Below are 25,439 nucleotides of genomic sequence, written 5' to 3' on the forward strand. Positions count from 1 at the left end.
ATACTTATATTTATCCTGTTTCTTGTTTTTGTCATTTAACACCACATAAGTCCCTTGCATGATTTTAGAAGAAATCAGGGCCTGGAGAGATGGCTCAGCAAACTGACTGCTCTTCTAGAGAACTCAGATTTGACTCTCAGCACCTACATGGTAGCTCACAACATTCTGTAACTTCAGCCCTAGGGGATCTGATGGCCTCTTTGATTCTTTGCCAATGCCAGGCATGTACATAGTGCATAGACATAATTCATGCAGGTGAATATTCACTCACATAAGTAAATAAAAATAAAAATTAAGAGTCAGGTATTTATGCTTTTCTACCTACCTATTCAGAAGGAAAAATAAGTTTTTTTAAGGTCTAGGTTTAACATTTTCACACCATATAGTCAGTGGCTCTTCTCATAAAGAAATGTATCTTGGGGTTGGGGATTTAGCTCAGTGGTAGAGCGCTTGTCTAGCAAGCGCAAGGCCCTGGGTTCGGTCCTCAGCTTGGCGGGGGTGGGGGTGGGGGTGGGGGTGGGGGTGGGGGATGTATCTTTTTAAAAAGTATATTTTTGGTTGTTTCACTTTTTTGTTACAACCTTTAAAACCTCCTTATGGTGATTCTACTTTTTTCTAAAATTAAAAATTCTAAGTTACTTAACATTTATGCATAGGTAACAGTAAAGAGGATGAAAAAATACATAGGACATGTACTATTTTCAGATAGTTTGTAAGTAAGAAGGAGAACACTAGGCAGGATACAAGCAGAATTGAAAACACAAGCTTGAAAGTGCAGAGTGAGCAGAACAAGTGAGAGCTGTGGGAAGGCACCGACGTGGGTGAGTAGTTAAGGTGGCAGAAGAATCGGTGTGAACAGCTGTGCCCTGAGAACTAGGCCGTGAAATCATTAGATTGAGGGAGAGGAGTAGAAGGTAGATTGTCTTTGGATTTGTTTGGTAGAGTCTTAGTGAAAGCTGAAATGTTAGATTTCATTCAGGAGATGGGTGAGCTTATTTGGGAATAGGTAGGGAACAGAATGGGATGGGTAATTTGTTGTTTATTATCTACTTATTTATTGTGTGGTTTGTTTGTTGGTTTGTTTTTTGAGATAGAGTCTCTCCACAGCCATGGCTGTTCTGGAACTCACTATTGTAGACCAGACTAGCTTCCAACTCCAGAAATCCCTCTGCCTCTGCTTCCTGAATGCTGGGATTAAAGGCATATGCTACCAATCCCTGCTGCGTATTTTTTTTAAAGGTGGGTTTTAAGTTGTAGCACAGGCTGACCTTGAACTAAAGATCTTGACTCAAGCCTCCCAAGTACTGGATTACAAAAATGTCCAACATGCTCAGCTTTGGAGTGGCTCACTGCTGTAGCTGAGTTAATAACTCTTCTGAGTGATTCTAACTTACACTATGATAAAGTCATTCTTTTTTTTTTTTTTTTTTTTTTGGTTTTTCGAGACAGGGTTTCTCTGTGTAGCTTTGCGCCTTTCCTGGGACTCACTTGGTAGCCCAGGCTGGCCTCGAACTCACAGAGATCCGCCTGGCTCTGCCTCCCGAGTGCTGGGATTAAAGGCGTGCGCCACCACCGCCCGGCAAATGACTCTTTTTTTTTTTTTTTTTTTGGTTTTTCGAGACAGGGTTTCTCTGTGTAGCTTTGCGCCTTTCCTGGATCTTGTGCTGTAGACCAGGCTGGCCTCGAACTCACAGAGATCCGCCTGCCTCTGCCTCCCGAGTGCTGGGATTAAAGGCGTGCGCCACCACCGCCCGGCTGATAAAGTCATTCTTGAAGCATGTGTTTATTGGGAGAGAAGATCTATAGCTTGATAAACCTCAGTAGTCTTTTATTTGAAGCAGTTAAATTGTGAAAATAAACAACATCTTCCACTAATAATTCTTTCAAATGTGTACTTTAAAATGCATTTATTCGTTCTTGGTAAATTTCATACCTACACACAGTGTCTTTGATCATTCTCACTCCCTCTAGGTCCTTTGAGATACAAAGTACCTTAACTATTGTACTTTCGAATGTTACCAGTAGCAGTGTAAAGAGAATGATCTTCAAATACTCAAATATTTCTCATAGTAATAATACTATTAATAATATTCACCATGAAGTAGGTTTTCTCAAGTGTTTGAGACTGTAAATAAGCTGCTTGTAGCTGAGAGAAGTTTTGCCATAATAGTAACAAACTTGTATGATGTTCCAGATACTGTTCTCGGCACCTTACTAACCCCTTCAACCGATGCCTTTAATCCTTGCAACTACTCTGTGAAATAGATTATCACTATCCATATTGTATAGAAGAGCAAACTGATGCTCACAGAGGCAGGGTAGCTTCCCGGGTATGTCATAGTTAGTACGTCACAGCTCTTAGAGGAATTAAGGGAGCCTGACCCAGAAGCTGTTCTACCAACTACAGAGGTAGTTCAGAACACTGAATCTGGTTTAATAAAATAATATTGTGGATTATTACTACATAATATTCATCTGTCATGAAGATTATATGTTTTAACTTCATTTCATAGAATAGTCTTTAACAGAATTTAAGCAGAAGCAACACTCTCAGGCCTTTTGCCTTCTGCTGCTGCTCATCTCAGCTCTGGGGTGGTGCTGTGCCATTTTCATAAAAGTTTAAAAAGATTACATAAATTCATGCAATTTCTATTAAAGAAACCTTTGCATCTATACTTTTAAATCATAAAAGCTTTCATTTGCTTTTGTTTCTAGAGAAACTACCAAGGAAAAGGACCGAACGGAAGGCACAACAGAGGAAACGGAGGAGAGAGAGCAGGCCACGCCCAGGGGCAGAAAGACTGCTAACAGCCAGGGGCGTCGCAAGGGCCGGATCACCAGGTCCATGACAAGTGAAGCTGCAGCTGCTAGTGCTGCTGCGGCCACTGAGGAGCCCCCTCCTCCCCTGCCACCACCACCAGAGCCTGGTTAGTGGGAGAGATTGGGGGAGGGGGACTTATCAGACTTCGTTTGAGTGATAGATGAAGTAGGGCAGGGTCTGCCAATATTGATAACCAAGAAGTGACTTTTAAGACTGCTCTGTAATTTATTAAACTTCAACGTACAATTCTTTTGAAAAAGAACATTAGTCAAAATGTAGCTTTTCTTTTATTAGTTAGCATACAACTTACTTAACACGTAGTATAAATATTTTCTATTTTTTCACATTAAAACATTTACTGATTCATTTATGTATGTGTGTATGCATATGTCTGTATGAGCGTTGGTGCACATGGGCCACTGGTCATGTATAGAGGGTCTCGGACCTTTCCTGATTGAACTCAGATTGACAGGCTTCCAGCACAAGTACCTTTACCTGCTGAGCCATCTTGTTGATCCAGCATTATAATTTTAAAAAAGGTTTTAATGAAGATTATATAACATGACTGTTTATCTCCCCTTTCTTTTTTTTTTTTTTTTTTTTTTGGTTTTTCGAGACAGGGTTTCTCTGTGTAGCTTTGAGCCTCTCCTGGAACTCACTTGGTAGCCCAGGCTGGCCTCGAACTCACAGAGATCCGCCTGGCTCTGCCTCTCGAGTGCTGGGATTAAAGGCGTGCGCCACCACCGCCTGGCTTTATCTCCCCTTTCTTTTGGAGTTTTCTTTTTTGAGACTTAATTATTTTTATTATATGTGTATTGGTGTTTTGCCTGCATGTATGTCTGTATATCATGTGCATTCCTAGTACCCTTGGAAGTCAGAAGAGGGTGTTGGGTTCCCTGGAACTAGAGTTAAAGACAGTTCTGAGCTGCCATGTGGATGCTGGGAATTGAACCCAGGTTCTCTGTAAGAATAGTCTGTGATCTTACCTTCTGAGTCATCTTTCCAGCCCCAGTTTTATAATTTTTTTTTTCTTTTTTTTTTGGAGCTGAACACCGAACCCAGGACCTTATGCTTGCTAGGCAAGCGCTCTACTACTGAGCTAAATCCCCAACCCCCAGTTTTATAATTTTTAAGTATTCATAATTTCTATTTTACTTCGTAAATGTCTGGGCTATATTGACATTTTGCTTCTGAAGTATGGCTTACTTAAGCATTTCTTTATTGTTGAGTGGTTAAACTGTCTCTTTCCTTCATTTTAAATTAGTTTGGCTAGCACTATAATGAAAAATGTCTTCCTGCACTTAACACTTTCTGGATTAAGGAATAAATTCTTTGGCAAGATATACTGGGCTTAAGAATAAAGCTAAATTTCTTTTTTGTATAAAGTATTGTCACATTATTCTTTAGAAGGATTACATTAGTGATACAGTGCCCTTAGGGGTGATTCAGTGCTATGATTTCACCATAAAATCAGGTAGGAAAGACAATGCGTGTTGTACAAATGACGAGCATGATGTAGTGGAACCAAGCAAGTGGGAGGATTTAACTGGGCCAGGGCAGGTCATAGTGGTCTTGGTTTTCTCTTGAATTGTATCTTCCTTTGCTGCAAAGCAGGGAGCTTTCAAAGGCTTTTAAATCAGTGAGTGATCTGATTGGGTTCTATGGAAAGACGATTCCGGTGGCTCGGGAAGGAAGAGGCACTATGTTCTTCGTCCTTGCAATAGAGGGGAGAGGGGACTTGCCAAGCTGGAGGTAGTCTTTCTCACACCAAGCGTGTGGCCAACGGTGGAACTTCAGAGAATAGTCAGAACAGTCTTGACACTGAGAAGTGTGGAACTTTTCCATCTAATTGGCTGTTAAGAACCTGATACTATCTCATTTTCTATACATAAATAAGTTATCAATCACATGGTTTTTGAATGTATGGTTCAATTTTGATTTCTTTAGCCTGAGTTTTTTCTTTATTTCAGTTTCTGCTGAGCCCGTTGAAACCTCACGATGGACTGAAGAAGAAATGGAAGTTGCTAAAAAAGGTAATGTACAATAATGTGTAAAGTTTGGAGTTGGTTTTTTTGTTTGCTTTATTTTTAAGATTAGTAGTGAGTGAAATCAATCAAAAATTTTTTTAATTGAAAAGAATAGGCCAGGGGCTAGAATGATGGCTCAGTGATTAAGAGTACTGACTGCTCTTCTAGAGGACCCAGTATCAATTCCCAACACCCACATGGTGGCTCACAACCATGTGAAACTCCAGTACCAGAGGATCCAGTTCTCTCCTCTGGCTTCTATGGGCACCAGGAGTGCACATGGTGTATAGATACATAATAGCAGGCAAAAAACCTAAACACACATGTGCACACTACAAGTGCTGCCACACACACATGGATGCGCGCACACACACACACACACACATACACACACACACACACACAAAGATTAGGCCAGCCTCGGCTACTTAGTAAGTTCAACGTCAACCTGGGCTGTGTGACAAAAACCCATCTATACCCCCCAAAAAGTTTTTCTGAAAAGATAAATAGAATTTTGAAGCAAATTTAAAAACTCTTTTTGATAGTGTAGTATACAGTAATAATTAGCGCTAGTGTAGTTGAAGATGCCCGTGTTTGAGGAATTTATCATTCTTTCTTCAGTTGTATTTTGATTATTATTGGAGCCCTGCTGTGCTATTTTCACATTTCTACAATAGTTGTGATTACATGCGTTAGAAACTATTTGGGAGTAAATTTTGAATGTGACATCTATGTCTCTATTGCAAGTTGATTAAATGGAATGGAGACTACTTTGGTTTGTATTTGGTTAAATCTTTAACAGTTGATTAATTTAGTGTGTGTACATGATACCTACAGTGGAGTGTATGTGGAGACAAAGGAATCCTGTTCTTCCTCCATTCTGTTTTTGAGACAGGGTCTCTGTTATGTTTTTACTGCACTGTGTTGATAAGCTTCCAACCAATTTTGTTTCTGCCTCCCATCACTCACAGAGGAGTCCTGCCTTATGGGCTATGTGCCACTGCATCTGGCTTTGTATGTGGGTTCTGGGGCTCAAACTCAGGTCACTAGGCTCCTTCAGCAAATACTTTACACCCATTGGCCCTTCTGCCTAGACCAAGTTAATACTTCAGATTATATTTCATCTTGAAATTGAGTCAGAGGTAAAATTGTAAAGTTTATAACCTTTATTTATAAATTGTAAAGATTATATAATTTATGAATTATAAAATTGTAAAGATTATAAACATGTGTCATTAGAAAGGCCAAGCAGACAATAATTTGAGTCCTGTATCTGGTACTTCAATAGCTGGGTGGTCTTCAGCATAGCAGCACAGCATTTTTTGGCTTTGTTTTTTCATCATTGTTTATTAGTGCAATATAATTTGAAAAAATTTCGTACAGGATAAACAGTAATTTACCAAAAGATAATCCACACTATTTACCTTGTAATCCTTAAAAGAAATTATTATAATTTCTTTGTATATAGTAGCTTGGCCATTTGTTGACTTACTATTTAGTGGGTAATGAATGCTACAACACCCCCACCCCCCGAGACAGGTTTTCTCTCTGTGACAGCCCTGGTTGTTCTGAAGCTGGCTTTGTAGTTCCTGCTGGCCTCAAATTCACAGAGATCTTCCTGTCTTCGCTTCCCAGGAGCTGGGATATTAAAGGCATGTGCCACCATATACAAGCAAAGTTTAAAGTGTCTGTTTTAAAATGTTTTTATTTGAAATGTATTTGCCGTAAGTGGCAGATGCTAAATTTATAAAATTATTAGAAAGATTTGCTTTGTACTTTCCTCTCACCCCATCATCAGTGTCCCAATTAAATATGTAGATAGTAGCTGACTTGTAGAGTGATCTTTTTCAAGGGAATATTTCTAAGATTGTTTAGTCACTACCTATTTTCAACTTCTATTAGGCAAGTTTTGCTAGTGATCTTAATGATCTTTTAGTTTTCCTTTTCTTGTGTGTGTGTGTATACATGTTTGTGTGCATGTGCACTTGCTAATGGATGTGTGGATGCATGTGCCATGTGTGAGTGCAGGTGTACATTTGCATATGTACATGTGGAGGCCAGAGGCCAACCTTGGGTGTTATTTGTCAAGAGCTGTACACTTTGTTTTAAGTTTTTAAAAAATTCCTTTTTATTTATTGTTGGTATATATGTGTGTGATGTGGATGATGGCTGTTACGGTGTGTATGTTGAGGTCAGAGGACAACTTTCTGGAGTTGGTTCTTTCCTTCCATCTTTACGTGGGTTCCATGGTTTACGCAATGTTTTTAAAGCTTGTGGTACAAGCTTTTTAGCAGCTGAGCTATCTGGCCAGCCTGTCTACCTGGGGCTCACCAGTTAGGTTTGGATGGCTGTCTAGTCATCCCCAGGGATTGTCCTGTCTCTGTCTCCCCAGTTCTGGGATTATAAATATGTGCCATCAGAACCATCTTATTTATTTATTTTTTCGTTGTTATTCATGTGTGCACATGTATGGAGGTCAGAGGACAATTTTTGGAGACTCAATTCTCTTGGTTTTGAAGCAGTCTCCCTTCTACACAGGCTATCTGGCCCATAAATTGCTTTTCTTCTCTGTCTTCCAACTCTCTTGAGGAGTGCTGAATTAAAGATGGGTACCATCCCATCTAACTTTTTATGTGGAGTCTAGAGGTTGAACTCAGATTGTGAGGCGTGTGGGGTGAGCAGGTGTACCCGCTGAGCCACTTCCCTAGCCCCATACTCCTCACTTTTTGTGTGGTTGCCAGGATTCAGTGTACCTGCTGAGCCACTTCCCTAGCCCCATACTCCTCACTTTTTGTGTGGTTGCCAGGATTCAGTGTACCCGCTGAGCCACTTCCCTAGCCCTGTACTCCTCACTTTTTGTGTGGTTGCCAGGATCAAGTGCACCCGCTGAGCCACTTCCCTAGCCCCTTACTCCTCACTTTTTGTGTGGTTGCCAGGATCAAGTGCACCCGCTGAGCCACTTCCCTAGCCCCTTACTCCTCACTTTTTGTGTGGTTGCCAGGATCAAGTGCACCCGCTGAGCCACTTCCCTAGCCCCTTACTCCTCACTTTTTGTGTGGTTGCCAGGATCAAGTGCACCGCTTTCACTTGTGCTGCAGAGAGTTCTCCTGGAGTTACTCTCCAGCCCCTAGTTTTCTTTTTTTATGTGTGTTTGGTTTTTTCTTTTTGAAACAACATATCTCTTTATATTAATCTTCAAAACCAATGTTTATCTCTATTCATTATGTATCTAATTTTATATAGCTCTGTATATATTTATATATTAAGTTACATATGTATATCCTTTAAATGCATATGTGTGCTTGCATATATTTAGTGTGTAGAGAAATACTACATTGGTGTTTATTTATTTATTTTGGAGGTTGAACCCAGGGCCTCACATGTGCTAGGCAAATGCTTTACCCCTGAACTCTTTGCCCAGCCCCATTAATGATAAATCTTTAATAAGGTGTTTGTGCCTTAACTAACAACAAGTTCTGTTTGTAAGTTTTATATACATGAATACTTTATATTTGATCATTATTAACATACTATCTCCAAGAATCTAGTAGTACCAGTTTCTCAGTTTGTAAGTATTTGAGCTGTTACTGTAGATCCAGCTTTATCCTTATCCCTGTGGGAGATCTATGTGAGAGACAAGTTTAGCTTCTCCCTTTCAAGCATGTGTTAAATTGGGGAAATGTATAGAAATATAAGTGTGTTTAGTGCTGGGAAGTATTTCAGGAAGTTTTGAAATACATTAATAAAGAACTGAAAGCATACTTTTAGTGTTGTCGGTTTAACTTCAGTACTTAGTTGCTTTAGTATTTCTCTTACTTGTTAAACAGGTGACTGATTGCTCAATGTTTGATCTGTGTTTCAAATGCAGGCCTAGTAGAACATGGTCGTAACTGGGCAGCTATCGCCAAGATGGTGGGAACTAAAAGTGAAGCCCAGTGTAAAAACTTCTATTTTAACTATAAAAGGCGGCACAATCTTGACAACCTCTTACAGCAACATAAACAGAAAGTGAGTAGATTAGTAGTGGTAAGTCTTCTGCTTATCATTTTTTACTTAAAAATAGTTTGATCCCCAGAAGCCACTTGGTAGAAAGAGAGAACCAACCTTTGGCTTCCATAGTTTTGATGTGTGTGGGCATGCATGTCCCACATTGTTTCTCACAATAAATTAAAATACAGGTTTAAAAAAACTCAATCTAATCATTTTAGTCAATGATTGAAAGACTTCAATTGTTTACCTATTAATCTTTGTCAAGAAGGTCTTAAGAACATATTGCTTAATTCTAATGCTTGTTACCTCTTGGTATTACATGTAGTTTGCAAGATAGGACATTCTGCTTTACCAACAAAAAACTTTGCCCTCATTAATTATAAAAGAAATGGAATAGTAATACCAAAAATAATGTGCTGCCTATATAATGGTTTAGTGTTTATTGTACCATCAATAATATCAAACATTGAAAATTACTGAAGTCTAGTGTGGTGGTGTATGCCTTTAATCCTAGCGCTTAGGAGGCAGAGGCAGGCAGATCCCTTAAGTTTGAGTCCAGCCTGGTCTACAGAGCGAGTTCCAGGACAGCCAGAGCTACGCAAGGAAACCCTGTTTCAAAAAACCAAAAGAAAACAAAGTTACTTAAGTGTCTTAAAGCAGAATTTTAATTGCATAGGAATAAAAATATTTTTATAGATCATTAATAGAAACCGTTTTAAAGACTCTAACAGGGATACATTTAGTCTTTACACTCAGGTTTTTAAAAGTAGAGTGTATAACTATGTGAAGCTATGCAAGACCTTTAGGTGTGCACACAAAGATTTAAGTATATGTCTATTTATCTAAAAGATTAAAATGAAATGTACCAGTCAGTATATTTAGAATGCCTAGCTGTTTTGGAATTGTGAGAAGTCAGGTTTTCAAATACAATTTTCTGTCTTCTACATGTCATATTTGTCTTACCTTTATTAGAAAGTGAGCATATATCCTTTTTTTATTGGAAAAAATAAATAGTATCTGAAGTGCAGGTGTATAAAATTTGCAGTTTCCAAAATGGTTCAGATAAAACTTTTTGGAGAATATGGGGTTTGAAGCAAGGTCTCATGGGATAGCCCAGGTTGGCCTTGAACTTGTACACCCTTCTGCCTCTGCCTCCCTAATGTTGAGATGTAGCTGTCATTGTGATTCAGTGCTAACTTTTGATAGGTTTCATGAAAGTTATCCATTGCCCAAGAGGCCAGTTTTTGGTTGATAGATATTGCCTACACCTCAAGCACAGATTTTTGTCACAGCACAGGCTTCCTGATCACTATGTGTGTTTGTTAGAATTCTATATTGTTTCAGGAAAGACATGTTTTGTTTTTTCCCTTTTGGTTATTTAACTCATCATAATTGAATTGCTGTTTCATACCTTTAGGCTTCACGAAAACCTCGTGAGGAACGAGATGTGTCTCAATGTGAAAGTGTTGCTTCCACTGTTTCTGCTCAGGAGGATGAAGATATTGAAGCCTCCAATGAGGAAGAAAATCCAGAAGATAGTGAAGGTATCCCAGAGTGTTAAATTGTGTTGTGACTTCTGTTACCTCAAACACGAAATTCTAGTTTAGTAGTTGATTGTGGTGGAATTTTGTCACTGAAGAAATAGTGTTTCAGTGTCTTCATGGCCTCGGTTTGCAAGCAGTCCATGTATTCATGGATCAGCAGTCTTTATTTTTGTGCACTCACGATTGTCCAGTTGGTACAACTAGAAGAGCTTGACAGCAACTCTCCTGCCTCAGACGCTCGGTCTGGCTGGCCTCTGTATGTGTCATTGCCAAACTCACTTACTCAGTTGTTATCGTAAGTTGACATTTCTTTCATTTTGCTGTTGTGAGGTTGACTTCTTTCATATTTGAAGGTTTCGTACTTTCTTTTCATGTTCCAAGTCTGATTACATTAGAACTCTGAGCGGAAATGACACTCACCTAAGAAACCAAGGGACAGTTGCTTAAGTGGATTGACTCAGCTTCCTCAAGTGTGGAAATTGGATATTTGCTAGTTATTAGAAAAGCAAAGGCACAAATCATTTATTTCAGTTTATGTTACTATTCACCATTCTGTGTAAATTTCCTTTGTAAATTGAGTGTTTCTGCTGTGAAGATGCTCAGAATATTATTTGGTATATGCCCACTTTATTTCCTTTTTTTTTTTTTAATTAGAATTTAAACTGTGTATAATTTGAGTTGGTGTTTCCTTGTCAGCTCTTTTAATTTACATAAGCTTAGGAAGCTCTGTATGCTACAGTTTTAGAAATACTGATTCTATTTATTTTTTTTCTATAAGTCATTATTGTCTTTAACCTTAAAATTGTAAACTTGAAAGGGGTTTTAGTTTTTTACAGTAAGTCAACTTCTTCTCCATCATTTTCTTTTTTTGTGAGAAATGGGACAATTAATACAAGTGTAAAGTGAATACTGGACCGAGCTCACTCTTAGAGGAGACCTGGGAGTCAGGACTGAGAATGGCACAGGGTAGCTTGATGTGTTCCTGGTACTTCCAGGACTCATAAGCATCAGTCACTTTCTAAGGGATTCTCATTTCACAGCTGTGTATCTGTAACTATTCCCTGTGGTTGCAAATAGGAATAAAACCTTACTAATTTCAGTTATTTGCAGTTACTATGTTTAAAAAACAATAAATGTTACATTTAATATCTTGAGTGTTAGAAACCATGTCAACTTAACTTTTATTAAACTATAGTTTTGTAATCATTCTATTTTATTATTAATTGTGCCTAATTTTTAAATTGAACTTTATTGTAGCTATGAATATATAGGAAAATACCAGTATATACCAGAGTCAGTTCTACCTGAAGTTTTAGAAATCTGCTGAGGATTTTGAACAGTACTCCTTGTGCAAAAGAGGACAGCTATATTAATCTCTGGTCTACCATCGTAGAGTAGTATACATTGAGTGGATTAAACTACAGCCATGTGTTTTTACAGTTCTGGAGATTAGAAGTTCAAAGTCATGGTGCTGGCAGAGCTTCTTCTGATGAGATCTCTCTTCCTGGCTTATAGACTGGCTACCTGCTGCCTTATTTTGCCTTCTCATAGACTTTATGTATGCATTCCTGACATAGCTTTCTCTGAACAACACACCCTTACGACCTCATTTAGCCTCAGTTATGTGTGTAAAGCAGATACAGTCTGCTTTATCTCAGGTGTAGTCACATTGAAGGTTAGGAGTTCAACACTGGACTTGTGAGGAGGGGACACAGTTCAGTCCATAATAGAGCACAAGCCTGGTTTCATACCTTTTTAAGTCCATGGGCAAGACAGAGCTTTCTAACCTGCAAAGGCCCAAGATCAAAACAAAACTTTTCGCTTCTTCGTGTTTGTTTGTTTTTTCCTTTCTACTTGTAGTGTGAAAGCTCCCCCCGCCTTCTTTCCCCCTTTTCTTTCACTTGGAACTATGAAAATAAGATAGTGTGGGAGTTTGATCTGATGTTCATGCTATGGGCATCCTGTATCATCTACAGTAGTCTCCTCATAATAGAAACACACTTGTTCAAAGAGTTCCAGGGTCTCTTCTGGCTTCTTTTTTAGCTCAGCTTCTTTTGCACAGTGTCCTAGATTATAAACTTACTGGAGTTGACATGACCTATGACCTCATGTTTCCTGCTGACCCTCAAGAGGTGACATAGATGCAATCACTTAGTATATGGCAAGGTTCTTGTGAGTAGAACATTAAAGGCAGCTGATTGTAGGCAGGATAATGCCTGTCTATATTTTCCTAAAATGTCAAACTGAATATTTATATAGGGTGAGAAGAGTCAAATCTAAAAACTGAATTTCACTAATATCTGGATTTACTCTTAGATTCTTGTTCTAAGTCGTTAAGGGCTTGCCCACTTATTTCTTTAGTTTTAGGAAAAAAAAAAGGTTTGTTTAGCTGGCGCTTTGGAAGGTACTAGCTAGTTTTCTGTAGTTTGGAAAAAGATACCTGAGAAAGGCATATGTTGGAGTGTTTTAATATTTTTAAGTAATTTAAGTTAATAAGTAATTTATTAACTTTCCTCATTGTATAATCAAAACTAAAGGTCAAGTCAGGCTTTTTGGTAACTTTTCATCATTTTGTTACCTGACTTTTGGCAATTGCTGCCATTTATTAAGCTTTACCTGAACTCCAGCTCACTCACCTACCTTTTAATAGTTTCACCTGTGTACCTAAAAGCCACTTCAAAGTTGATGTCCAGAACAAAAGCTGTAGTCCCCCACAGGCTGCTCTTTCCACCATCCGTGCTTGTGTTGGTCTCTTGACTGAAATTCTCTTAGTCCCATACAGTCCATCAACAAAGGTGCCTGCTCTGTTTCACATGTACTCTGAATATGCGGTCAGCTCTCCTTATTCCCCTTGCTGGTCTCTCCTTTGTGGTATTTTCTTGTTTGGGTTCTTTGGTTCTTTTGGTTGGATTCTGGGTTTTTTTTGTTTGTTTTTTACTCAGAAGCCACATTTCTCCTTGTAAAATGTAAATCCAACCGAACTTACTCTCTATTCCAAAGTCTGAAACACTTCTCCATTTCCTCAAGAATAAAAAGCTTTCTTGGTGACTGATACGACTACATGAGTTTACTATTGTGCCTCTATGAGCTTTTTTTTTTTTTTTTTAGTTTTTTTCGAGACAGGGTTTCTCTGTGTAGCTTTGCACCTTTTCCTGGAACTCACTCTGTAGCCCAGGCTGGCCTCGAACTCACAGAGATCCACCTGCCTCTGCCTCCCAAGTGCTGGGATTAAAGGCATGCGCCACCACTGCCCGGTTCTATGAGCTTTTTGTGGATTGTATTTTTTTGTTCTCTGCTCCAACCACACCATCCACCTGTTGTTTCTGAGCAGAACAATCCCATTCTGAGCCTTGACACTTTCTAAAAGCTGTACATGAATTCTCCCAGATCTGCCCAGAGTCCATGTTTTCCCTTCCTTTAGGCCCTTTCAGAACATTTCTGTACCCTTTATAGCCCTCCCTCTCACTGCTTATTTGGTGTATATAGTCACCGTACCTATTATCATGTAGTATACTTAAAATGTTTAGTATTCATTGTCTGTTTCACACTAGAATATAGGCTCCATGAGGATGTGTAATTTGTGGGGGTTCGAGAGATGGCTGAGTGGTTAAGAACACTTTGTGTCCTTTCAGAAGAACCAAGTTTGGTTCCCAGCACTCAGATGGTGGCTCACAATCATCTCTAGTAGCTCCAGTTCTAGGGCATTTGATGCACTCTTCTGGCCTCCTCAGGCATGTGGTATATACACATAACCACAGGCAAAACACACATACATATAAAAGAAAAAGAAAAAAATTAAAGTATAATTTGATTTATTTTCAGTGCTGTGTCTCCAATACCTTAAACAATTGTGCACATACATATTTGGATAAATGAAAAACTGATTTTCTAGTTTTAAAAATATTCTGTGTTAAAAATGTTTATTCACAGATGGTCAGATGATGTTCATTTTTCCATTCCAACAATATAATTTTGTCCTAGTTAGTGTTTCTCTTGTTGTGATAAGCACAGTGACCAAAAGCACCTTGAGGAGAAAAGGATTTACCTCACCTTCCAACTCTCAGGTCACAATCTGTCACTGACGGAAGTCAGGGCAGGAACTCAAAGCACGAATCTGGAGATAGAAGCCTGGAGGAGTGCTGTTTGCAGGCTTGCTCAGGTTAAAGGTTTAGAACTTTCTTCTGGCCCCTAAGAACCACATGCCCAGGGATAGCACACCCACTGTGAGTTGCTGCTCCCATATCAGCAGCAGTTACGACAGTGCCTCACAGGCATGTGTACAGGCCAGTCTAGTGGTGGTGCTGCTTCTCACCATAAGTCTCAACTGTGGCTCCTTCTTCTCAGTAACTCCAGCTTGTGTCAGGTAGACAAAAAACCCAAAAACCTCAAGCTGGACAAACTGCAGAGTGAACCTGTTTTTCTGAAGATATTTCTGTGTGTTGTCTTATGTTAACTTTTTAACATTAAAAAAATCTTCCACCAGAATGTGTTATTCGTGGAATATTTTGTTACTTATTCCATCTTTTCTTTGCCTTTAAAATAAACCAGTTTTTTTTAGACATCTAAAAGAGTTTTTACTTTCAATTTCAGAAGGTCAACACCATTTGATTTTTCACTTTTACACTTTTAGAGCATGTTAGCTTTGCCAGAAGCTGTTCTTACTTCCCTGATGTCACCACAGGAGTCAAGTTCATCCTAAACAAGCATGGTTTCTGTCACCACCTGAAACCTGTTTATTATCAGATTTTTATGCTGTATCATTATCTTTAAGGTGCTGAAAATAGTTCTGATACAGAAAGTGCTCCCTCTCCTTCACCAGTTGAAGCTGCCAAGCCCAGTGAAGACAGCAGTGAAAATGCTGCTTCTCGAGGAAACACCGAACCTGTGGCCGAGCCTGAGGCTACCACTGACCCTGCACCCTGTGCATCTCCCTCTTCAGCAGTTCCAAGCACAAAACCAGCTGAAAGTGAAAGCGTGGCGGCCCAGGCGACTGACAGCGCCAGTATGGAGACAGCAGAGCTGATGGATGTAGACCTCGAGGAGTGCAGTGCTGAAGCCAGTTCTGTTCTTGACCCGCCAGCCGCTCCCAAAGCCGACTCTGTAGACACAGAAAACACTGCGTCTAAAGGTGAAGGAGATGCCAAAGAAAGAGACTTGGAGAGCACCAGTGAGAAGACAGAGGCTGGAGAGGAAGACTTGGTGGTGGCAGAGCAGATGAATCTCCAGAGGCCTGAGCCACAGTCAGACAACGACTCCAGTGCCACATGCAGTGCTGATGAGGATGTGGATGTAGAACCGGAGAGGCCGAGGTGAGACTGGACCTTGTTTCCTCTCTGCTTCCTAACTGCCACAGAGATGGCTCCTGTACAGATATTGGCAAGATCCTTGCAGTCCATGATTTTAATATTGAGCAGTTTTGTGTGTGTGTGTGTGTGTGTTTAAATAATACAAATGATAAATATCTTCTCTCTGCATTGTTACATTTAGCCTGTGATGGCAGGGGGAGAGGGTTGTTTTCAACCAACAGAGCTGTGAATAAAACCACAGGCAAATTGTGGTGCCTGAGGTTGGCAGCAATGGTAGGTAGTGAAGAAGATGGAAATGGACGACCTTGGCTTTAACTCTGGATTTGTCTCAGTTGGTTTGGCCTCAAAACAAAGTTTATCTAGCCCAGTGTCAAAAATTAAAGAAAATGTTTTAAGGAGCAGTGTCATTGTTGAAATATTTTATTTATTTTTACTGTTTTTTTGGTTTTTGGGAACAGGCTTTTGTTATGAGGTCAGGTTGGGCTTGAACTTGCTAGGTAGTCCTGGCTGGCCTTACGGTTGTGGTGCTCCTTCTTCTGTCTCCTAGTACAAGGATTAGAGACATGTCTGTGAGGAGTTTCTTTTTTCTTGTCTTTCACTTTTGTGCATTGCTGGGGATCAAAGCTTGCACATAAAATGCAGGCACTCTCACTGAGCCATATCCAGCCCCTGAAACTTTTGGAGACCATAACTTAGTACAAGTTAGTAGAAGTTATATTGACTACTTTTGATATTGGTTATACTTTAAGTTAGTCATATTTGTGATATAAAATATCAGATATAATGCAAATGGATTTTTCAGATTTTGTTTGTGAGAAAAGAAGCATGTGTGCCATAGTCAGAAGATAACTTAGTGGACTTTGTCTTACATCATGTGGCTTCCAAGGACTGAACTCTGTTCATTAGGCTTAGTGACAAGTGCTTTTCCTTGCTGAGTCATCTCACAGCCCACAAATTAAAATAAAGTATTTTTAGTCATTAAAGGCAAATTAATGATAAAAATGCATAATAAGTATCGGACTTTTATAAAGACATTTTGTAGAAATAGACAGTAATTTAATAATTTTAATACCTGGTATTCCCTTTTCATCAAAATATAGGCAGAGATGTTGGATTGTTGCAGATTCCAAAAGTGAAGTAAGACTAAAACATAGTCAGAAATTGGAATACATCCTCTCTCTTTAAAGCCATTTTATTTTAAGCTAAAGATGCATGAGCTTATCATTGGGATCCAGATTCCACACAGAGCTCAGCTTTATGCATCATGCGTCCTGATATCACTGTACATGTTTACATTTTAGTGCTCTAGACTAACATTGATATAGGTATTGTAATGACTCCTCAAGAGAGTCAAGGTGCTAGGATTTTCATCAGTAAATATTCAAATAAGATGGGGATTTTGTCTGACCATCCATTTGCCAGAAAATGGAGTCATCTAAATCACTCCTCTTTCATCTTATAATAGTCTAGAATTTATTTTAATTGCCCTACTTTTTTTTTAACGTGTGTGTGTGTGTGTGTGTGTGTGTGTGTGTGTGTGTGTGTGTGTGTACAGCACTTATGCATAGCACTGTGCACATGGGTAGTCCTGAGGACAACTTGTGAGAATTGGTTCCTTCCTTTTACCATGTGTGTCCCGGGATGTCAGACTTGGTGGCAAGTGCTTTTACCCACTGAGCCACCTCATTGGTCCAAGGGACTAGTTTTTAATATGTGCTTGTATGTTAGTAAATTGATACTAAAACATTTTCCCTGGGTTTTGTTGATACTATTTTTGTTGATTAAATATAGATAATTAAAATCAGATAAATGTCAACTTGTAAATCAATATTTAGCCCCCTTTCTACCTTACTGTTTATATATTATTAGTTGTAGAGGTTGAACCTAAGACCTTGCTCATACTAGGCAAATATTCTACTATTGAACTACACTCCATCCCTCCTATTTTACTAAGGCTAATGTGTGTGTGTGTGTGTGTGTGTGTGTGTGTGTGTGTGTGTGTGTGTGTTTTGCTTTCACTTTCACACACACATACTCTTAAAATGAATTGTGGTGATTTTACATTTGAAGTCATAAATAAAAATAACTTCTTTTATCTTTATTTGAAACCACCAATTATAGAGTGTTTCCTATGGATCCTAAGCCTTCATTGTTAAATCCGACTGGGTCTATACTAGTTTCATCTCCTATTAAACCAAATCCATTGGATCTGCCACAGCTTCAACATCGAGCTGCTGTTATCCCACCAATGGTAAGTGTCATTGTTAGACAATATACAACATTTTCTTTTTCCTTTCCTCACTCTAAACCTTCTATTTACCCCTCCCTACTCTCCTTCAAATTCATGGCCTTTTTTTTCATTCATTGTTATTGCGCGCGTGCGCAATAACACACACACACACACACACACACACACACACTCCTAAATATAACCTGTGGAGTCCATATAATGTTAGTTGTATGTATATTATTAGGGCTGACCATTTGGCACTGGACAACCAATTGGTGTGCTCTTCCTTGAGGAGCACCATCTATTTTTTTGTTTGACAATTTATTACATGTATATAATGAATTTTGGTCATTTTTACCCTTCAGTCTCATCCCATTCCCTTTTCCATTGAAATCCTTCTTCTTTCCATTAAAACCCCTTCCTACTCTCTTGTTGTGTTGGGGCATATGTGGGGTCCTACTCAATCTAATTAGAGTTGCTTGCAAGACCATGGGTGGGTGGGTGGGTACTTACTAGAGTATGGATAACTTATTAGTATCTGCCACCGAAGAAGGTGATACCCACTTAGCAACCATTAACTGCCAGTAATCTCTCAGGGAAGGATGGGGCCTCATGAATCTGTACCTCATCAGTAATGAAGCTTGGACTGGCCTACAAGTTTGTTTAGATAACCATAGTTGCAATGAAATCATAAGTGAAGTCACCATGACACATATCTAGAACACATCATTTCACAGCACTTCTACTCATCCTCAGCTCTTAGATTCTTTCCACTCCCTCATCCATATTGTTCCTGAGCCTTGGATGAGGTGCTACAAACCTCATTTAGGAACAAGCAATCAACAGTCACTTATTCTCAGAACTCATTTTAGCCAATTTGAAGTGTATAGTTCTGTAGTCTTATTTATTATCCATTATATTAAAAAACACAGTGCCAAAACTTTGCTATCATCCAAATCTGAAACTCTGTACTAATTAACCAATGCTCCTTTGCCTTGACAACTTCAACTACCTAGCCACTACTGTTCTTTTCTGTTTCTATGAATTTGCCTCCATTAGATACTAACGAGCTTCTTTTTGCCACAGTCCTCCTCATACTTACTGTGTGGGAATTTCCCCCACACCAAGTCAGTTACTGACAGACGAAGTTTCAAGGGCTTGTTTCCTAATTTCATATGCCAGTCATGTAAGTGTTAGGTTCCAGGTTATTCACACGTGTGTGCAACTGAGGCTGCAAATCAGAGGTTCCATTGACTCTCTTAATCTCAGAGAACCTAAGAAAGCACTTTCCTTATTCTTACTGCTCTATTCCAAAGGATACAACTTAGAAATTCTCAGATTGAAGAGATGCATACAGCAAGGTGTGTGGGAAAGCAGGTAGAATTTTCTTCCCCTCTGGGTCACACAGCCTGCCCAACACCTCCATATTTTCACCAACCTAAGCTCTCTAACCCCAGCCATTTAGGAGTTTATTTTGTTTTGGAGGGAGATTTCATGATGTAGGCATGATTGATTAAATCATTGGCCTCTAGTGATGAGTACATGACCCTCCAGCCTCTCTTCTCCACCTAGAGGTTGGAGGTACACTTGGCTGGGCTGAGTTTAGCTCAAAATTCCATCCCTCTCTTCATGCCTTGTTCTTCTGGGCCACCAACCTATAGTCATTCCACTGACATAAAAAAATACTTCTTACATGTTTTAATTTTTGTTTTTCTTGAGATATATCCGAAGCTAGGCTTGATATATCCTGTAGCCAAGGATAACCTTGAACTTCTCTGTTCCATCTGCCTCTGCCTGCTGAATACTGGGGATTACAGACATGCACCTCCACGCTCAATTTATGCAGTGCTGGGGACTGAACACAGGACTTTGTGTATGTTCAACCAGTATTGTACCAACGATATTATATCTCCAGCCCATAGACATACTGTAATTTGAGACAGAGTCCTGTGTACAGTCTAGGCTGTCCTGGAACTCAACTCTGTAGCCCGGGCTAGTTGAACTTACCATAACCCTCCTACCTTAGTGTCCAAATGCTAAGTTTACGAGGGTGTACGACCCTTTGTCGTAAAAGACTTTAAAAAAATTTTTTTTAATTTTTATTTATTTACTTTTTGAACATAAAAACAGGTTATAATTTAAAAGTCCAGGGTTATTTTAAACAGTAAAATATTTTCTCTGTAGAAAATAGTATAAATGATAACATTTCCCAATAAGCCCTTTTAAGCCAAATGATAGCTGAATTATACATATAAATATTGATTAGTTTCTGGGATACAGAAGAAACCTATCTTCATCTGTTCAGAGAGCTATGTTTTACTTAAGTTGTGTGAGATTCCTATTCATCTTCCCCTTCACTGTTTGATTTACAGCAGACATTTTTCTATAGGCTAATCCATAATCTAAAAAGATTTTAGCCTCCCCTCCTGAAGGTATGGCCAGCATTTTCTCCCATCAGCTTGATACAGTGCACATTCTTATCCTAATAGTGCAATTTTGCACTCAAGTTTGCCCAGTGATTGGGTAAAACCAAAACCTATTGGAAGCCACAGTCATCCTAGGGTCTCCCCTGCTAGGTGTGCACAGATCCTCCCTGCATCTGTGGGTTGCAGTCTGAATGTTCTTTGCTTTATATCTAGTATCCACTTATGAGTGAGTACATACCATGTTTGTCCTTCTGAGTCTGGGTCGTCTCACTCAGGATGATATTTTCTAGTTCCATCCATTTGCCTTCAAATTTCATGCTGTCATTGTTTTTCTCTGCTAAGTAGTACTCCATTGTGTATATGTACCACATTTTCTTAATCTATTCTTCAATTGACGGGCATCTAGGTTGTTTCCAGGTTCTGGTTATTACGAATAATGCTGCTGTGAACATAGTTGAGCATGTATCTTTGTGGTTATGATTGAGCATTCCTTGGGTATATGCCCAAGAGTAGTATGGTTGGGTCTTGAGGTAGATTGATTCCCAATTTTCTGAGAAACCGCCATACTGATTTCCACAGTGGTTGTACAAGCTTGCACTCCCACCAACAGTGGAGGAGTGTTCCCCTTGCTCTGCATCCTCTCCAACATAGACTGTCTTCAGTGTTTTTGATCCTAGCCATTCTGACAGGTGTAAGATGGTATCTCAGAGTCGTTTTGATTTGCATTTCTCTGATGACTAAAGATGTTGAGCATTTCCTTAAATGTCTTTCAGCCATTTGAGATTCTTTTGAGAATTCTCTGTTTAGCTCTGTACCCCATTTTTTAATTGGATTGTTCAGTATTTTGATGCCTATTTTCTTGAGTTCTTTATTTACTTTGGAGAACAGTCTCTGTCAGATGTGGGGTTGGTGAAGATCTTTTCCCATTCTGTAGGTTGTCTTTTTTTCTTATTGATCGTGTCATAAATGACTCATTTCTTCACAGACCAAGAATGTTAGGTGTGAACCAAGAACAGAGACAGACTTTATTATACCACAACGCCTTACAGAAATATAGTTTCCCAGTATTAGGCTATACATTACTGCCTTCAGTTATTGTATTGTCCCAAGGATTATGAGCCTCTTAGGTAGGAATTTAAGACTCCACATAAGATTTAAGGTTTCTATTGGACCAAAACAGTTTGGTCTGGTTTTGTGCCAGAAGGAGGAAAAGCTAGGTTCATATGTAAAACAAAACATAAAGACAGAAGTCATATTTGTGCTGTAAGGCCCACTTATGGTATAGTAAAATCTATAGTAGTGTTTAGAGCGTATCTTCTCTAATATGTGTTAGCTCTCTAGGGCCTCTATGGCTGTTTGTTGTTTATCAAGTATTTAATCATAAATAAATAAGAAAAACATAGTTGCAAGCAGAGTGAGTTATGCATACCTGTAATCCCAGTGCTCAAGAGGTTAAGGCAGGAGGATTGCCATAAGTTTGGGGTCAGCCTGGGTCATATAGTGAGTGCCAGCCAGGGATACCTTGTCTCAAAAACAAAAACTGCTGCTACAAAGTAGGGCAAAAGCTGTATAGTATGAACGAAATGGCCGTGACTGAATGAAAAGCAAATCAAGGTGGGATGAGTTAGTTTGGGGAAAGGGAGGTTGGGAGAGATTGGATAAGCCAAGGATGATGGCTGCATTTCTTGCTGAGGTCTGTTTCCAAAAGAGAGAGTGCAGAAAGACAGGCAATAGGTTGTTCAGTAGAAAATTACTTTGAATTGTTCAAGAAGACTCAAAGGTAGACAGTTTTTTATGAGTGTGGAACTTGTAGGAAGTCTCTTGGAAAGAGAAGTTTCTGAGTCATTGCCATATAGAGCATGTAAATCTGTAGAAATGAATGTGATTGTCTGGTGAGATGTGGGGAGAAACTGAGAGCCAGATTGATCATAAGGATTTGAATTAGACAAATGATCGTTAGTTTCTGGGTTTGATTTATTTTGTCACAGATTTTATGATTTCTGCTGTGATCATTTCTTTTGTAGCCACCTAGCATTTGTTTTGAACAGTGCTTTGATTAAAACATGGTCAAATCAGTTCAGTCCTTAGCATTTCAGGTATAAGTATTATTTTTAACAGTTAGTAATTAGTGCTGCCGTGGTCATTGGCACATTTCAATTTGATTTTTCGTCGCCTTGTAGGTTTCTTGCACCCCATGTAATATACCAATTGGAACCCCCGTGAGTGGCTATGCTCTTTACCAGCGACATATTAAGGCCATGCACGAGTCGGCTCTCCTGGAGGAACAGCGTCAGAGGCAAGAACAGATAGACTTGGAATGTAGAAGCTCTACAAGTCCGTGCGGTACTGCTAAGAGTCCAAACAGGGAGTGGGAAGGTAGGTAGATGGAACCATCACTACAAAGGGAATCAAACTGAAGCCCAAGATAGCGTGTGTCCTTTGTGCTCTGTGTGTGATCTCAATCAGTTTATTACATCTGTCCCTGATAGAAGAGCCCTTAAACTGATGCTGCTCATACCATTAAATACTGGCGACTACCAAAAGACAGCAGTAACATTGTTAGTAGCATTCTAGTTGATAAGACTTTTCTGAACTAATTCTTCTTCTGAGAGTATAAAAACCATGCTTTATCCCCCATTAATCTGACTGATGTTCTGTTATTAAAACATGTCATCTGAGGCTGCATAATGTTTTAATGTGATGGAGGCACCTTTTTGTAGCAGATAATTATCACCCTTACTCAGTCTTCAGCCTGTTAGCTGTGTGACCATGGGCGAAGATACCTAGCCTTTCATTGCTTTAGTTTTCTCATCAACAAGTGAAAATAATAATACATATTTCTCTGTCTAGGGTTGTAAAGTTAAACAGTCAGTATTGTTATGTAACACATGGCTCAGCTTTTATATACAGTATAGACCGCTATAAAAGGACCTGTCCCTGCTGTATCACTTACTGTTTCAAATGATATTTGAATTGATTCATTCTGTTCTAGTTGGAGCATAGTACATTTTTACTTTAATATGAGGGGTTATTTCTAAATTTTAATAATTTATCTGAATTGGCACATGGTTGATAGTAAGCTTAAATTATCTTTATGCTTAGAATGTATGAATATTAAAATTGTCTGTGGCTGATTCAGAAGTATTTTGTAATACTTTATATAGACAAGAGCAATCAGCTTTGGAAAGCCACATGTGCGTGTTAAAGGCTGTTTGATGTAAAAATGAGATTGTAGAGTATCCTACTGACTCCTCACTCCATGCACACCCGTGATGAGTTTACTAGTTACATAACATACAGAACAACCTCTTACGGTAGACTTTTCTATATGAGCTTCTTGTTGTCTTAAATGTAAGTTGTTTTTTAATTATTATGTGTGTGCTGTGTTGTGCATTTGAAGTTTGGAGGACAGCTTTAAGGAGTCCAACTCTTCTTCCACAGTGGAATTGGGATAGCATTGACGTCCTCAGGCTTGCATAGCAAGCACTGTTACAAATCCTTGAGCATCTCAGCAGCCCTTAAACGTAAATCTCATGCTAGCAAAAATGGGAACTAGGGAAATAATACTAAGGCATGGAAAGAATGCAGAGTATTTCTCTCCCTAACAATTGAACCCAGTCCATTATGAGCACGTGCTTTCCCACTAGCTCACCCCAGCCATAAAGAAATGGTTTTTGTTGTTGTTGTTGTTTTCTCTCCTTCCAATCTCTCTCCCTTCCACTGTCATTCTTCCCCTCCCTTCAGGATTGTAGTATGTAGCCCAGGTTGTCCTCGAATTCACCATGTAGCTCAGGCTGAACCTGAACTCAGAATCCCAGTGCCCCAGCTTCTCATGTGCTGGTTATTTCAGGGCTGTGTCACCATATCCCTCCTAAGTGAATATTTCTATAATGTAAGTAGGCAGGAATTTTGATAACCTTTACTGAACTGCATTTTGAGGATCTATGATCCCTAGTTTTATAATCAATACAATGGGTACTTAGATATTATATGTTGAAGGAATGGTTTAAGTGATCCACCCTTAGGGGCCAGTGGTGGTGCACAACTTTAATCCCAACACTCAGGAGTCAGAGGCAGGTGGATCTCTTGAGTTTGAGGTCAGCATGGTCTACAGAGTGAGTTCTGGAATACCCAGCGCTACACAGAGAAGCCCTGTCTTGAACCCCGCCTCTCCACTCCGCCTGCCTCCCCCCCCCAAAAAAAAAAAAAAAAGTGATCCGCTCCTCTCCCTTTCTTTGTTCCTTCTCCTCGCGACTTCACTTAGACCACTTTAGCACTGCCACATCCTGGCTCTCAGAGATGGTTCTCCTTTAAATGCACAATTATGAAGAAATCTATTTGTGAGTAAATTATAAATACAGGCCTGTTTATTTATTCTTTATTTATTATTTAGGATAGCTTTAAAAAATTTTTAATACAGGGTTTATTTGTGTAGCATTTGCTGTCCTGGAACAGCTCTGTAGCAGGCTGGCCTCAAACTTATAGGGATCCACCTGCCTCTGCCTCCTAAGAGCTGGGTTTAAAGGAGTGTGCTACCACCCCTGGGCTAGGATAGGTTTTTTAAAGGATAAAATAAAACTTAGAAAAAATGATATTCAGTTCAATCATTTGTTGAGTTCCTGCCAAAGCCTCACATTCAGTTAGTAATGTGTGGGTGATTTCCATTGGATAGCATAGTTTAGAACCTCAATATCTTCACAGACAACATCAGTCTTTTTTTGAACTGTATTGAGGAGCTAGAGTGACCAGAGCCTAAGTGTTGAGCTTGATACTGTGAGCTACATTTCTCTGCAGTTAATCCTTTGTTCTGTTCTGTGTGCTTTAGATTTTAGACTGAAAAGTGGTGGCTGAATTTTTAATTGTAATGCAGTGATCTTTTTTTTTTTTTTTTTTTTTTTTGGTTTTTTGAGACAAGATTTCTCTGTGTAGCTTTGTGCCTTTCCTGGAACTCACTCTGTAGCCCAGGCTGGCCTCGAACTCACAGAGATCTGCCTGGCTCTGCCTCCAAAGTGATAATGCAGTGATCTTAAAATCAGACTTTCATGTTAAATTACTATGACATGAAGAGTTTTATAGTTTTAATTCAGGATGGCTT

The 25,439-nt window shown here is 39.2% G+C and overlaps 1 protein-coding gene across 19 annotated transcripts in view; it reads left to right on the forward strand.

Annotated features, from left to right (window-relative positions):
• Ncor1 (nuclear receptor corepressor 1) overlaps positions 1-25,439 on the forward strand; it is a 155,133-nt gene that overhangs the window by 78,649 nt on the left and 51,045 nt on the right. For 12 of the 19 annotated variants that reach the window (XM_052757109.1, XM_052757108.1, XM_052757112.1 and 9 more), the window contains 7 exons: positions 2,716-2,927; positions 4,792-4,854; positions 8,717-8,874; positions 10,256-10,382; positions 15,154-15,691; positions 17,810-17,939; positions 22,525-22,720. In XM_052757109.1, the coding sequence (XP_052613069.1) occupies positions 2,716-2,927; positions 4,792-4,854; positions 8,717-8,874; positions 10,256-10,382; positions 15,154-15,691; positions 17,810-17,939; positions 22,525-22,720 (1,424 nt within the window). The remainder of the gene's footprint in view (positions 1-2,715; positions 2,928-4,791; positions 4,855-8,716; positions 8,875-10,255; positions 10,383-15,153; positions 15,692-17,809; positions 17,940-22,524; positions 22,721-25,439) is intronic. The other 7 variants (XM_052757115.1, XM_052757122.1, XM_052757129.1 and 4 more) reach the window with 4 other exon arrangements.

This window comes from Peromyscus californicus, unplaced genomic scaffold, assembly GCF_007827085.1.
Source record: "Peromyscus californicus insignis strain IS unplaced genomic scaffold, ASM782708v3 Scaffold_3__1_contigs__length_106647218, whole genome shotgun sequence".
Classification (NCBI taxonomy): domain Eukaryota; kingdom Metazoa; phylum Chordata; class Mammalia; order Rodentia; family Cricetidae; genus Peromyscus; species Peromyscus californicus.